This window comes from Eptatretus burgeri, chromosome 2, assembly GCF_056783735.1.
Source record: "Eptatretus burgeri isolate ZD-2024b chromosome 2, Ebu_testis_v1, whole genome shotgun sequence".
Classification (NCBI taxonomy): Eukaryota; Metazoa; Chordata; class Myxini; order Myxiniformes; family Myxinidae; genus Eptatretus; species Eptatretus burgeri.
This window is the reverse complement of record NC_140962.1, coordinates 45226933-45241616: the sequence shown is the minus strand read 5'-3', so window position 1 is coordinate 45241616 and position 14684 is coordinate 45226933. Positions and strand designations below refer to the sequence as shown.

The 14684-nt window shown below is 47.2% G+C and overlaps 1 protein-coding gene across 2 annotated transcripts in view; it reads right to left on the bottom strand.

Annotated features, from left to right (window-relative positions):
• ESD (esterase D) overlaps nucleotides 1–8947 on the bottom strand; it is a 57642-nt gene extending 48695 nt beyond the window's left edge. The window contains exons 1-2 of one of the 2 annotated variants that reach the window (XM_085869205.1): nucleotides 8843–8947; nucleotides 3056–3131 (exon numbers count right to left, since the gene is read on the bottom strand). In XM_085869205.1, coding sequence (XP_085725331.1) covers nucleotides 3056–3123 — 68 coding nt within the window. In that variant the 5' untranslated portion in view covers nucleotides 3124–3131; nucleotides 8843–8947. Of the gene's footprint in view, nucleotides 1–3055; nucleotides 3132–8842 lie in introns of those variants that run through there. The other variant, XM_085869206.1, reaches the window with a different exon arrangement.
• Nucleotides 8948–14684: the final 5737 nt, after the last annotated feature.

The following is a 14684-nucleotide window of genomic DNA, read 5'->3' as shown; positions in this document are numbered from 1 at the left end:
TTCCCTCGTCGTACGGCGCGTGGAGAAGAAAACCAACAACGCCTGTGGGGTTTTCCCGCTATTTTCCCCACACATGGTGAGAAAGGGTGAGGGGGTGGCGCGTCCTCTCCCGATTGGCGGATGCGTGGTGTGACGCGGCCGGGGGAGAGGAACGCCCCCCTTCGAGGCATTTTCTGGAAGCGTCTCCAAGGAAGGAGGAGCCAAGAACGGGGCAGGGCGCGGGGCGGAGCGAAGGGCGGAGCCCGACCCTACAAAAGGCGTGTGTGTGGTCAGTTGTCCCTGAAGGAGAATTGTCGAGAGTTGTTGGAGAGTCGCTGGTCCCTTGTCCCTGAATGAGAATAGTCGAGAATTGTTGGAGAGTCCTTGCTTATGTTCGTTCGGGTCTGGTCGTGGTCGGGTGAAGGTCGTCGAATTTCCACGGGTCGTCGAACCTGGTCCCTGGTGATTGTTCCTGGTCGGAGGGTCGTTCGGAGTCGGTGCAGGCCGAGACCCCGCTACTGGGACGGAGCGCTTGCCATTTCCCTCCCCCTCCCCCCCCCCGTCCGCACCGAGATAGCGGCGAAAACCCGGCCCATTCCCCCAAAACCCCGTCCGAGTTGTCGGGCGGACGACACGTGCAGGCGCGAGGCACGAGCCCAGTGGACCACGCCAGAGGGACTTTGAGTTGCGGTCGCCAAGGGCTGGATGACGCGCTCAGGGAAGTCGCGACTTCCTTTTCTTTTGGGGTTTTGTGTAAATGTCTATGGGTGGCGCCAGTCTTAAGAAGTAGAACTGTTTTAAGTGTTGCCGTGTGAATTGCCTTATTCGGTTGTAGATCTGCGTTGGTCCTTTGCTTGTGTTTCTTTACGGTGATTGTAAATACGTGTATTGCTTTTATTGTATCCCTGTGACTGTAATATACGTGCCTTCCGTGCTTCCGTGAATAAATGTGTTTGTCCGATTGTTCCCCGTTTTGCTTCGTCTTTTCCTTTTATTGAATCTCCATCTTGCATCACGTAAGGGATTGGTAGTGGGTTTAAAATGCCCGGTAAATAATCTGAACCGTCAAGGTCGACGATAACTCTGCTCGGTTATCCCTGTAGCACGGAACGAGCCGCTTAAACGGTTCATGTCCGGAGTCGACCTGTGGCGTGGTACAACTCCTCGGTACGCTATCCGTGCGGGTACTTAGGTAAATCGACCATTCAGCGATCGGACCCTATTTCGCGCGAGTAGAATGCGGACCGAGTTGTGGTGAGGTTAAACCCCCACTCGTGACTAGCTCCCGGCGTTGTTCCGAGAGGGTCACGACTGAATTGCACGTTCGGTGGGCGAAGCGGCCGCTATTGGTTACACGCGGTCGATCGCACGCCGGCGGGGCGCGAATTCACAACAATATATATATATATATATATATATATATATATATATATATATATATATATATATATATATATATATATATATATATATATATATATATATATATATATATATATATATATATATATATATATATATATATATATATATATATATATATATATATATAGTGTGTTTATTTATGGCTACTGTCAATATCTTCTCAAATCCCAAGAACTGAACTGGCCTCTTCCCATTGGCCCGATCACGGTGTCAACTATCACGGAATTTTCCAAGAACCTAACCCCTTGAATATTGTAGGGCCTCCTCTATCCTGGAATGCAAGACCGATCGCTTCCCTGACGGGAATACCAATTTGTGTAATTGCTTTTAAAAAATAAATAATAATAATAAAATTTAAAAAAAACGGTTGTCGTTAATGAGAAAAATATAATTAGGCAGAGGAAAGATACCTGCCTAGCTGTACACTTCAGGAGCAAGGAAGATGAGAGTGTGTTAATGGGATATTTATCACAGCCTTTTTACATGCTGAATTTGGAATAATGCACAACAAACCAAGAGGAAGATCAAAATTAAAAAAATTATTTAAAAATATTCTCCCCCTCCCCTCTCTTCCTTATTTTGATCAAACTGTCCAAGGCACGTATTAGGCACGGGTCCTGCCAGGAAACAAATGCTCCTCAAACGTGCATGTGCAGTACATTATATGCTGCGTGTACGTAGATGTGTTTATTTCTATGCTGTGCAGGTACATGCATGCTGTGCTGCTGATTATGTAGGGGTACCGTTATTCCTTGATTAGTTGTATCCCCTATGGGACAATTGTTGACGCAGGCACACCGAGACTGAGAAGCGATGGGTCCTGCATTCTCGTAATAAAAAAAAATAAAGAGGAAGAACAGTTTCCACTCTTTGTTGAGTCCACCACTAGGTGCAGCTCTTCTTCAGCCTCAATTGCAGAGAAATAAATGCCTGGCCAACTTGGATTGCATTTCCCATTTGCTAGTCATCATCAACACAAGTTGTGATGGTCTGGCGAGAAAATTCCTCCAAGGGTGTCAGACTCTCTGGGATAATGGTGGCAACAAATATACCTGGACCTAGGGGATCTCCCTGATCTCTCTCCCTCACCCCCTCTTCCCAAAAGCACCAATGAGACACTGGTTCAACCAGTCCTTGGAATTGCATCTTCCTTGGCTTGGTAAAATGGACATGGTGGGCCAGATCTGGACTATCCAAGTCAAGGTTTCAGCAACTCTCCCAGAATAATAACATTGAAGGCATTTTCTGCTTCCATTTTGACCAGTACGTTCTCTGGATATTCTTCCAGGTGGCCACTCACACACACCACAGGTATCAACCTCTCTGTCCCCTCCACCGCCCCAACTCACGACTTGGAAAAAAGGAGAAGTATGAGATTGTCAAACATGACAAACACCTACAGCTAAACACAGGACTAATGAATGGTTGTGGGCTCCTGATGGATTCAAGGGATGGATGCTGCAGGTGTGTAGATTCTCTCAAACGTCTTTTCCCTCCATCCTCCAAACACGAGACTTGATAATATCCATCATTGTATACATTCCACACACGATTTCATTTAACTTGGCATGGCTTATGAATATTCACTTTAAAATTAAAAACTCGCACTTGGGGGAAAAAAAAAAGTTTTGATTATAAAAGTTAGACAAACCTTGTATGCTCAAAAACCTTTTGAAAACCTCCAAAACTCTTGTTGCTTGAAACCTCAGTTAGTGCCATGGTGACTCCTGCAACAATCCATCACAAACTGGATTACTTTCGAGATACACAAAGAAACTGGAACAGGAAAGCCCAAGCCAAGCAAGGCACAAATTTCAATTTAAACCTACAATCCTCACAAACACGGCTCAGCACAACAAAGAACACTCAAAATAGCCCAAGCCAAGCAAGGTCTAACTTTCAATTTAACCCTCCGATCCTCACAAACACGGCTCAGCACAACCAAGAACACTCAAAATAGCCCAAGCCAAGCAAGGTCCAACTTTCAATTTAACCCTCCGATCCTCACAAACACGGCTCAGCACAACCAAGAACACTCAAAATAGCCCAAGCCAAGCAAGGTCCCACTTTCAATTTAAACCTGCGATCCTCACAAACACGGCTCAGCACAACCAAGAACACTCAAAATAGCCCAAGCCAAGCAAGGTCCAACTTTCAATTTAAACCTACGATCCTCACAAACACGGCTCAGCACAACCAAGAACACTCAAAATAGCCCAAGCCAAGCAAGGTCCAACTTTCAATTTAAACCTACGATCCTCACAAACACGGCTCAGCACAACCAAGAACACTCAAAATAGCCCAAGCCAAGCAAGGTCCAACTTTCAATTTAAACCTACGATCCTCACAAACACGGCTCAGCACAACCAAGAACACTCAAAATAGCCCAAGCCAAGCAAGGTCCAACTTTCAATTTAAACCTACGATCCTCACAAACACGGCTCAGCACAACCAAGAACACTCAAAATAGCCCAAGCCAAGCAAGGTCCAAACAATTTAACCCTCCGATCCTCACAAACACGGCTCAGCACAACCAAGAACACTCAAAATAGCCCAAGCCAAGCAAGGTCCCACTTTCAATTTAAACCTGCGATCCTCACAAACACGGCTCAGCACAACCAAGAACACTCAAAATAGCCCAAGCCAAGCAAGGTCCAACTTTCAATTTAAACCTACGATCCTCACAAACACGGCTCAGCACAACCAAGAACACTCAAAATAGCCCAAGCCAAGCAAGGTCCCACTTTCAATTTAAACCTGCGATCCTCACAAACACGGCTCAGCACAACCAAGAACACTCAAAATAGCCCAAGCCAAGCAAGGTCCCACTTTCAATTTAAACCTGCGATCCTCACAAACACGGCTCAGCACAACCAAGAACACTCAAAATAGCCCAAGCCAAGCAAGGTCCCACTTTCAATTTAAACCTGCGATCCTCACAAACACGGCTCAGCACAACCAAGAACACTCAAAATAGCCCAAGCCAAGCAAGGTCCCACTTTCAATTTAAACCTGCGATCCTCACAAACACGGCTCAGCACAACCAAGAACACTCAAAATAGCCCAAGCCAAGCAAGGTCCAAACAATTTAACCCTCCGATCCTCACAAACACGGCTCAGCACAACCAAGAACACTCAAAATAGCCCAAGCCAAGCAAGGTCCCACTTTCAATTTAAACCTGCGATCCTCACAAACACGGCTCAGCACAACCAAGAACACTCAAAATAGCCCAAGCCAAGCAAGGTCCCACTTTCAATTTAAACCTACGATCCTCACAAACACGGCTCAGCACAACCAAGAACACTCAAAATAGCCCAAGCCAAGCAAGGTCCAACTTTCAATTTAAACCTACGATCCTCACAAACACGGCTCAGCACAACCAAGAACACTCAAAATAGCCCAAGCCAAGCAAGGTCCAACTTTCAATTTAAACCTACGATCCTCACAAACACGGCTCAGCACAACCAAGAACACTCAAAATAGCCCAAGCCAAGCAAGGTCCCACTTTCAATTTAAACCTGCGATCCTCACAAACACGGCTCAGCACAACCAAGAACACTCAAAATAGCCCAAGCCAAGCAAGGTCCAATTTCAATTTAAACCTACGATCCTCACAAACACGGCTCAGCACAACCAAGAACACTCAAAATAGCCCAAGCCAAGCAAGGTCCCACTTTCAATTTAAATCTGCGATCCTCACAAACACGGCTCAGCACAACCAAGAACACTCAAAATAGCCCAAGCCAAGCAAGGTCCCACTTTCAATTTAAACCTACGATCCTCACAAACACGGCTCAGCACAACCAAGAACACTCAAAATAGCCCAAGCCAAGCAAGGTCCCACTTTCAATTTAAACCTACGATCCTCACAAACACGGCTCAGCACAACCAAGAACACTCAAAATAGCCCAAGCCAAGCAAGGTCCAAACAATTTAACCCTCCGATCCTCACAAACACGGCTCAGCACAACCAAGAACACTCAAAATAGCCCAAGCCAAGCAAGGTCCCACTTTCAATTTAAACCTACGATCCTCACAAACACGGCTCAGCACAACCAAGAACACTCAAAATAGCCCAAGCCAAGCAAGGTCCCACTTTCAATTTAAACCTACGATCCTCACAAACACGGCTCAGCACAACCAAGAACACTCAAAATAGCCCAAGCCAAGCAAGGTCCAACTTTCAATTTAAACCTACGATCCTCACAAACACGGCTCAGCACAACCAAGAACACTCAAAATAGCCCAAGCCAAGCAAGGTCCAACTTTCAATTTAAACCTACGATCCTCACAAACACGGCTCAGCACAACCAAGAACACTCAAAATAGCCCAAGCCAAGCAAGGTCCCACTTTCAATTTAAACCTGCGATCCTCACAAACACGGCTCAGCACAACCAAGAACACTCAAAATAGCCCAAGCCAAGCAAGGTCCAACTTTCAATTTAAACCTACGATCCTCACAAACACGGCTCAGCACAACCAAGAACACTCAAAATAGCCCAAGCCAAGCAAGGTCCCACTTTCAATTTAAACCTGCGATCCTCACAAACACGGCTCAGCACAACCAAGAACACTCAAAATAGCCCAAGCCAAGCAAGGTCCCACTTTCAATTTAAACCTGCGATCCTCACAAACACGGCTCAGCACAACCAAGAACACTCAAAATAGCCCAAGCCAAGCAAGGTCCCACTTTCAATTTAAACCTACGATCCTCACAAACACGGCTCAGCACAACCAAGAACACTCAAAATAGCCCAAGCCAAGCAAGGTCCCACTTTCAATTTAAACCTGCGATCCTCACAAACACGGCTCAGCACAACCAAGAACACTCAAAATAGCCCAAGCCAAGCAAGGTCCAACTTTCAATTTAAACCTACGATCCTCACAAACACGGCTCAGCACAACCAAGAACACTCAAAATAGCCCAAGCCAAGCAAGGTCCCACTTTCAATTTAAACCTGCGATCCTCACAAACACGGCTCAGCACAACCAAGAACACTCAAAATAGCCCAAGCCAAGCAAGGTCCAACTTTCAATTTAAACCTACGATCCTCACAAACACGGCTCAGCACAACCAAGAACACTCAAAATAGCCCAAGCCAAGCAAGGTCCCACTTTCAATTTAAACCTGCGATCCTCACAAACACGGCTCAGCACAACCAAGAACACTCAAAATAGCCCAAGCCAAGCAAGGTCCCACTTTCAATTTAAACCTACGATCCTCACAAACACGGCTCAGCACAACCAAGAACACTCAAAATAGCCCAAGCCAAGCAAGGTCTAACTTTCAATTTAAACCTACGATCCTCACAAACACGGCTCAGCACAACCAAGAACACTCAAAATAGCCCAAGCCAAGCAAGGTCCCACTTTCAATTTAAACCTGCGATCCTCACAAACACGGCTCAGCACAACCAAGAACACTCAAAATAGCCCAAGCCAAGCAAGGTCCAACTTTCAATTTAAACCTACGATCCTCACAAACACGGCTCAGCACAACCAAGAACACTCAAAATAGCCCAAGCCAAGCAAGGTCCCACTTTCAATTTAAACCTGCGATCCTCACAAACACGGCTCAGCACAACCAAGAACACTCAAAATAGCCCAAGCCAAGCAAGGTCCCACTTTCAATTTAAACCTACGATCCTCACAAACACGGCTCAGCACAACCAAGAACACTCAAAATAGCCCAAGCCAAGCAAGGTCTAACTTTCAATTTAAACCTGTGATCCTCACAAACACGGCTCAGCACAACCAAGAACACTCAAAATAGCCCAAGCCAAGCAAGGTCCAACTTTCAATTTAAACCTACGATCCTCACAAACACGGCTCAGCACAACCAAGAACACTCAAAATAGCCCAAGCCAAGCAAGGTCCCACTTTCAATTTAAACCTACGATCCTCACAAACACGGCTCAGCACAACCAAGAACACTCAAAATAGCCCAAGCCAAGCAAGGTCTAACTTTCAATTTAAACCTACGATCCTCACAAACACGGCTCAGCACAACCAAGAACACTCAAAATAGCCCAAGCCAAGCAAGGTCCCACTTTCAATTTAAACCTGCGATCCTCACAAACACGGCTCAGCACAACCAAGAACACTCAAAATAGCCCAAGCCAAGCAAGGTCCCACTTTCAATTTAAACCTACGATCCTCACAAACACGGCTCAGCACAACCAAGAACACTCAAAATAGCCCAAGCCAAGCAAGGTCCAACTTTCAATTTAAACCTACGATTCTCACAAACACGGCTCAGCACAACCAAGAACACTCAAAATAGCCCAAGCCAAGCAAGGTCCCACTTTCAATTTAAACCTACGATCCTCACAAACACGGCTCAGCACAACCAAGAACACTCAAAATAGCCCAAGCCAAGCAAGGTCCAACTTTCAATTTAAACCTACGATCCTCACAAACACGGCTCAGCACAACCAAGAACACTCAAAATAGCCCAAGCCAAGCAAGGTCCCACTTTCAATTTAAACCTGCGATCCTCACAAACACGGCTCAGCACAACCAAGAACACTCAAAATAGCCCAAGCCAAGCAAGGTCCCACTTTCAATTTAAACCTACGATCCTCACAAACACGGCTCAGCACAACCAAGAACACTCAAAATAGCCCAAGCCAAGCAAGGTCTAACTTTCAATTTAAACCTACGATCCTCACAAACACGGCTCAGCACAACCAAGAACACTCAAAATAGCCCAAGCCAAGCAAGGTCCCACTTTCAATTTAAACCTGCGATCCTCACAAACACGGCTCAGCACAACCAAGAACACTCAAAATAGCCCAAGCCAAGCAAGGTCTAACTTTCAATTTAAACCTACGATCCTCACAAACACGGCTCAGCACAACCAAGAACACTCAAAATAGCCCAAGCCAAGCAAGGTCCCACTTTCAATTTAAACCTGCGATCCTCACAAACACGGCTCAGCACAACCAAGAACACTCAAAATAGCCCAAGCCAAGCAAGGTCCCACTTTCAATTTAAACCTACGATCCTCACAAACACGGCTCAGCACAACCAAGAACACTCAAAATAGCCCAAGCCAAGCAAGGTCTAACTTTCAATTTAAACCTACGATCCTCACAAACACGGCTCAGCACAACCAAGAACACTCAAAATAGCCCAAGCCAAGCAAGGTCTAACTTTCAATTTAAACCTACGATCCTCACAAACACGGCTCAGCACAACCAAGAACACTCAAAATAGCCCAAGCCAAGCAAGGTCCCACTTTCAATTTAAACCTACGATCCTCACAAACACGGCTCAGCACAACCAAGAACACTCAAAATAGCCCAAGCCAAGCAAGGTCTAACTTTCAATTTAAACCTACGATCCTCACAAACACGGCTCAGCACAACCAAGAACACTCAAAATAGCCCAAGCCAAGCAAGGTCCCACTTTCAATTTAAACCTACGATCCTCACAAACACGGCTCAGCACAAAATTAAATCGCGAAACGCGAACAGCAAGTGTCGATGAATGCGGGAAGCCCGACACAACAAACACGTGTTACACGTTTTCACGTATTTCCCCGTTGTTGATTTACCTCTCCACAACTGAAGGTCCGTCCTCACGTGCTCATGCACTTCTTCCTCTATTTGGGTTGTTGTTGTTGTTGTTGTTGAACTTTTTATTTTGTTATTCTGAGTTGATAGAAATTTTAGTCCACGAGAGATTACTTCAAAATGTCAAATTCGATTTCATCGACAAAACCAGGAACTTAAATGATGGATCGTCTTTTTATGAAGGTCGTATATTTATTAGATACAAACAGGAGCCGCTCAAATGAGGTGTGGGATTGAAGAAATAGAGGGAAAGAGGGGGGAGGGAGGGAAAGAAGGAGGGAGGGGGGAGGGAAAGAAGGAGGGAGGGGGAGGGAAAGAAGGAGGGAGGGGGAGGGAAAGAAGGAGGGAGGGGGAGGGAAAGAAGGAGGGAGGGGGAGGGAAAGAAGGAGGGAGGGGGAGGGAAAGAAGGAGGGAGGGGGAGGGAAAGAAGGAGGGAGGGGGAGGGAAAGAAGGAGGGAGGGGGAGGGAAAGAAGGAGGGAGGGGGAGGGAAAGAAGGAGGGAGGAGGGAGGGAAAGAAGGAGGGAGGAGGGAGGGAAAGAAGGAGGGAGGAGGGAGGGAAAGAAGGAGGGAGGGGGAGGGGGAGGGGGGAGGGAAAGAAGGAGGGAGGGGGAGGGAAAGAAGGAGGGAGGGGGAGGGAAAGAAGGAGGGAGGGGGAGGGAAAGAAGGAGGGAGGGAGGGAAAGAAGGAGGGAGGGAGGGAAAGAAGGAGGGAGGGGAGGGAAGAAGGAGGGAGGGGAAAGAGGGAGGAGGGAAAGAGGGAGGGGAAAGACGGAGGGGAAACAGGGAGAGGGAAGAGGGAGGGGAAAGAGGGAGGGGAAAGAGGGAGGGGAGAGAGGGAGGGGAGGGGGGAAAGAAGGGAGGAGGTGTTGAGTCAGTATGTGGCTGTACGTGCATCATCGTCAGCGACGGACAAGGCGCTTTGATGGTGGAATAAATTTTCAATTCTTAATAAATTATTGGATTATAACAACTTATTCTTCCCTGTTTTTTCTTGCTGTTCGTCAGCTGTTTCTTTTTCAATAAATTTTTTTTTTTTTTTTTTGTAATTTGGAAAGTTTATTAATGGGATGATTGGATCTAAAGTCCTCCATATAAGACTTGTGTGTTTATATAAGAGGCCACAAAGTTTTCTTCATCTTCATCATCATGGGCCTGTCCTGTTGAAATCTTCCTGTCTTTAAATCCTTTGATTAATGAATTTCCGAAATGTTTATGAGAGACTGCAAGACAGAGAACCAGCACAGGCTAAATGTCTAAACTTCCCAGTTTTCCAATGTAAATCAAGTGTTTTAAAGGCCTGAACAGACGGTGCACAAACTGACGAACCACCGACTGAGGGACTTCAGTTCAGTCATTTATGATCCAATGGCTGAAAAACCCCACTTCAGAGTTTTATCTACTGGTGGGGCAACTTAGCTAATATATAGCATAACAATTGTGCATTTTGTGAGGAAAGCACCAAATTTGGCACACTAGGAGCCTATCGTATTATGAACAGATTTGGATATTGGGCCATCTCAAATTCAGCCGCTGATGGCTGTGGCAGCCATTTTCCACTGCCATCAAAAATTTTGAGATGGCCCAATATCCAAATCTGTTCATAATACGATAGGCGACTAGTGTGCCAAATTTGGTGCTTTCCTCACAAAATGCACAATTGTTATCCTAAGTTGCCCCACTATACTCATTTTTTTTTTTTTTACTTCCATTCGTGGCCTGTGGTCGTTTGGTGCTGTTGGCTGCTGCTGCATTCCCAATAAACAAGGAGCTGATACTCTGGGTCCTCCACCTTTTGCGTGGTATGAGGAATAGATTTGTGTAATATGAAACCGAAATGTTTTACCGTTTTTGAAATATCGTGTACACAAGCCAAATGACTGAGATGGTTGCCATGACAACATAATTCAGCCAATCATAGCCGCAATCTCATCAGGTTGAGATCATGTCACGAGGAATAGATATCTGAAATATGAAAGCCAATTTGTTGAATAGTTTTTGAAATATCACGTACACAAAAGTACATGGACGGATGACCGGTGGGTTGGTCAGACGGGTTTTATGGCTCTCCTGAGTGTGGATACATGCTTGTTGTGGGCTTTGTGGAATGATGTGAGGTTTCCTTCGGTCTGATTTGCCTTCCAGGAGGAGAACGCAAGTTGTTTCAAGTCAACTGCCTCACAACAGGATTCAGTGTGCCATGGGCAGGAGGATGGGTATGATAACTGGTAAGGACCAGTCCAGATCAGATCTGTGACTTGCTATAGGTATCATGTAAACCTGTACTAACCTGTTCCATGGTCGGGTTGTCGGCGACTAAACCGTCTCCCCCACAAGTTTTTGGTGAGCAGGGTGTTTGGATATGGACACCCAGCAGGATTAAAAACAAAACCTGTCAAAGGGTGGAGGGGATCCTTGTGAGCCAACGGCCATCCATATCTAGTGCCCAACTGTGTCTGCGGACGTCCTCCTGCAGTTGGGTTACTTCTTATTAGGAGGTTGGTAGCAGGATTTGCACTCAGGCCACCGTAAAACCCTTCATTCCGCAAAACACAAAAACGCAAAGAAATCTAAAAACCCACTCCGTGGGAGTACCTCCTGTGCAGCTTCCCTTCACAGGGCAGCTCACCGGATGACGGGATTGGGGAAAAGCCTTCAGGACCCCCAATATTTGATGACAAGAGAGAAACCACGGGGTAACATTCCAGGGTCAGATTGCGGGAGTGTGTCGGAGTGGTGCTGAAGTGTCGTCCACCAGACGGTGGTCTCCTTGGGTTAACCTGAGGCGGTCCCTTCGGGTGGGTGCCTGGAATGTCCTATCCCTAAAAGAGGATGATCACCTGTCTCTGTTATCATCTGAGCTCAAACGTTTGGACATCGGTATTACAGCACTCTCTGAGGTTCGGAGACCGGATAGTGGCGAGATAATGGTGGGTGGTTACACCCACTATTGGTCTGGTCGCTCTGATGGTTACCATTCCAAAGGAGTGGCTGCAGCTGTGTCCAATAAGCTGACTCCAATGATAAGTGAGGTAACACCGGTCAACGAGCGTATTATGAGACAAAGGATTCGTCACTCCTTGGGTGTCATTTCTCTGGTCTCTGTTTGTGCTCCGACTGAGGCGAGTGATCTCACCGTGAAGGACGCATTCTATGCCACACTCGAGTCTGTGGTTGATCAGTGCCCCAGCCGAGATACACTTCAAGTCTTGGGGGATTTCAATGCATCGACTGGAACTGATAGGGATGGTTATGAGATGGGTGTTGGTCCCCATGGGTCAAGAACTGTGAACCTGAATAGCACTAAGTTCCTTGACTTTGCAAGAAGTCATGGACTTAGGGTGGCCGGTTCATGGTTTCAGCACTCACAGGCTCATCGCTGGACTTGGTATTCCAACGCTGGTGGTGTGGCAAAGGAGATTGACCATGTGCTTGTTGATGGTTGCTGGAGGATGATCCAGAACTACAAGGTCGACCGGAGTGCTCAGTTCCTCAATACTGACCACCGGCTTGTTGAAGCAAATCTTAAGTTGCACCTTAAATCCAGGGGAATGGTACCATCCCAGCCTAAGCTGGATTTTGGCAAGCTCAAGGATGAGAGTGTAGCTGAGGAGTTTGCGAACAAGCTGAGTGGAGATTTGGGGGGTCTGGGTGCTTTTGGAGGTCCTGAAGAGTTGTGGTGTGCCTTCAAGACCACCGTCCTTGATGTTGCCGGTGGATGTCTTGGAACTCACGGGAGGGCAAATAAGAATCTTGTCTCACAAGGGACACTGGATACCATTGACCAGAGTCGCAGGGCCAGGCTGAATGGCAGAGCTGAGCTGTTCAGGGAGCTGAGGCGTAAAACTGTACATGCGCTAAGGGTGGACAAGCAGGCCCATGTGTGAGGAATCTTTGAGGGGGGCAGAGCATCACCTTTGGTCAAGTGATTCCCGTCCTGCTTACAGGGGAATTCCCGCATTGCGTTCATCCAAGCCCATCCCTCGGTGTACTGCAGTGAGAGCAGAGGGTGGTGGGCTCTTGACAGAGGAGTCCGAAGTGAAAGCCCGCTGGGACAGTTACTTTGAGCGGTTGTACCAGGCTGATCCACCAGCTGTCGAGTTGGACATTGGAGGTGTTACAATAACTGTCACTGACCCTCCAATCAACTGTGGTCCACCTTCGCTTGTGGAAACAGAGGTTGCGGTGAACTGGTTGAAATGGAGTAAAGCTCCAGGGATCTGTGGCATCCATGCTGAACTTCTCAAGGCTGGTGGAAATGCTGCACTCGTGTCGTTGCATACAGTTCTGTGCTCTGCCTGGAACACAGGCATCATCCCAACTGACTGGAAGAGGGGTCTTGTTGTCCCTCTCTGGAAAGGGAAGGGTGATCACCAAGACTGCAACAACTACCGAGGGGTGATGCTGCTCTCAGTGCCGGGCAAGGTCTTTGCTCGGATAATTATTGATAGGTTTCGCCACCATCTGTTTGAGCACCAGCATCCAGAGCAATCAGGCTTTACACCAAAGAGGTCAACGATTGACCGTACCCTTGCTCTTCGGGTCCTCACCAATCGCAGATGAGAGTTTCGGCAGTGGCTGCTTGCAGCTTATGTTGATTTCTGTTAAGCATTTGATTCAGTGAATCGGGATGCCCTCTGGAGGATTCTCAGTCTTCGCGGGGTGCCACCAAAACTGATCGATCTGATGTCTGAACTCAACTCTGGTACTGAGGGTGCTGTGAGATGTGGTGATACCATGTCTGACTTATTTCCAGTTGTTACTGGAGTTCGTCAGGAGTGTGTACTGGCCCCCACACTTTTCAGCACTTGTATGGACTGGATTATTGGGAGGATGTCGGAGAGATCAAGCTGCGGTGCATCGTTTGGGAATGTCAAGATCTCTGACCTTGATTTTGCAGATGATGCAGTCATCTTTGCGGAGACTTTAGATATCCTTGTGGGGGCCCTTGAGGTGCTGAATGAGGAGTCGGAGCCGCTGGGATTACGGGTTTCCTGGGTCAAAACTAAGATCCAGGCTTTCAATGACATTTTTGATGCCGCTGTCCTGTCTGTGCCTGTTTCTGGTGAGGATGTTGAGGTTGTGGAGAGATTCGCTTACCTTGGCAGTGATATTCATGTCTCTCCTGGCTGTGAGTCAGAGGTCAATCGATGTCTGGGTCAGGCCTGGGGAGTCATGGATTCACTGGATCATGGGGTGTGGCGCTGCCGGTACCTGTGTGGAAGGACGAAAGTCTGAGTCTTCAGGTCCTTGGTGCTTCCAGTCTTGCTCTATGGATGTGAGACTTTGACTCTTACCAAGGATCTGACATAGAGACTTAATTCCTTTGGTACCAGGTCTCTTCGGAGAATCCTTGGCTATCGCTGGTCGGATTTGTGTCCAACGAGCGGTTGCTGAGAAAGACTCAAATGCGATTTGTTACCTGCATAGTCCGTGAGCGTCAGCTGTGGCTGTATGGACATGTGGCTCGTTTTCCTGACGCTGATCCTGCTCACCAAATTTTCTCAGCGAGGGAGTCTCGTGAGTGTAGGAGGCCAATGGGCTGACCACGTGCCTCATGGTTGCAGCAGGTTCATTGGCATCTCAAGGAGATGGGGATGGGCCATGCATCTGCCAGGGGGGATGATCAGATGGAGACCCTGGAGTATCGGCAGAAAGTGGACGCAGCAACATGCTGCTCTGGCGCATGCTCCCATTCCTCACC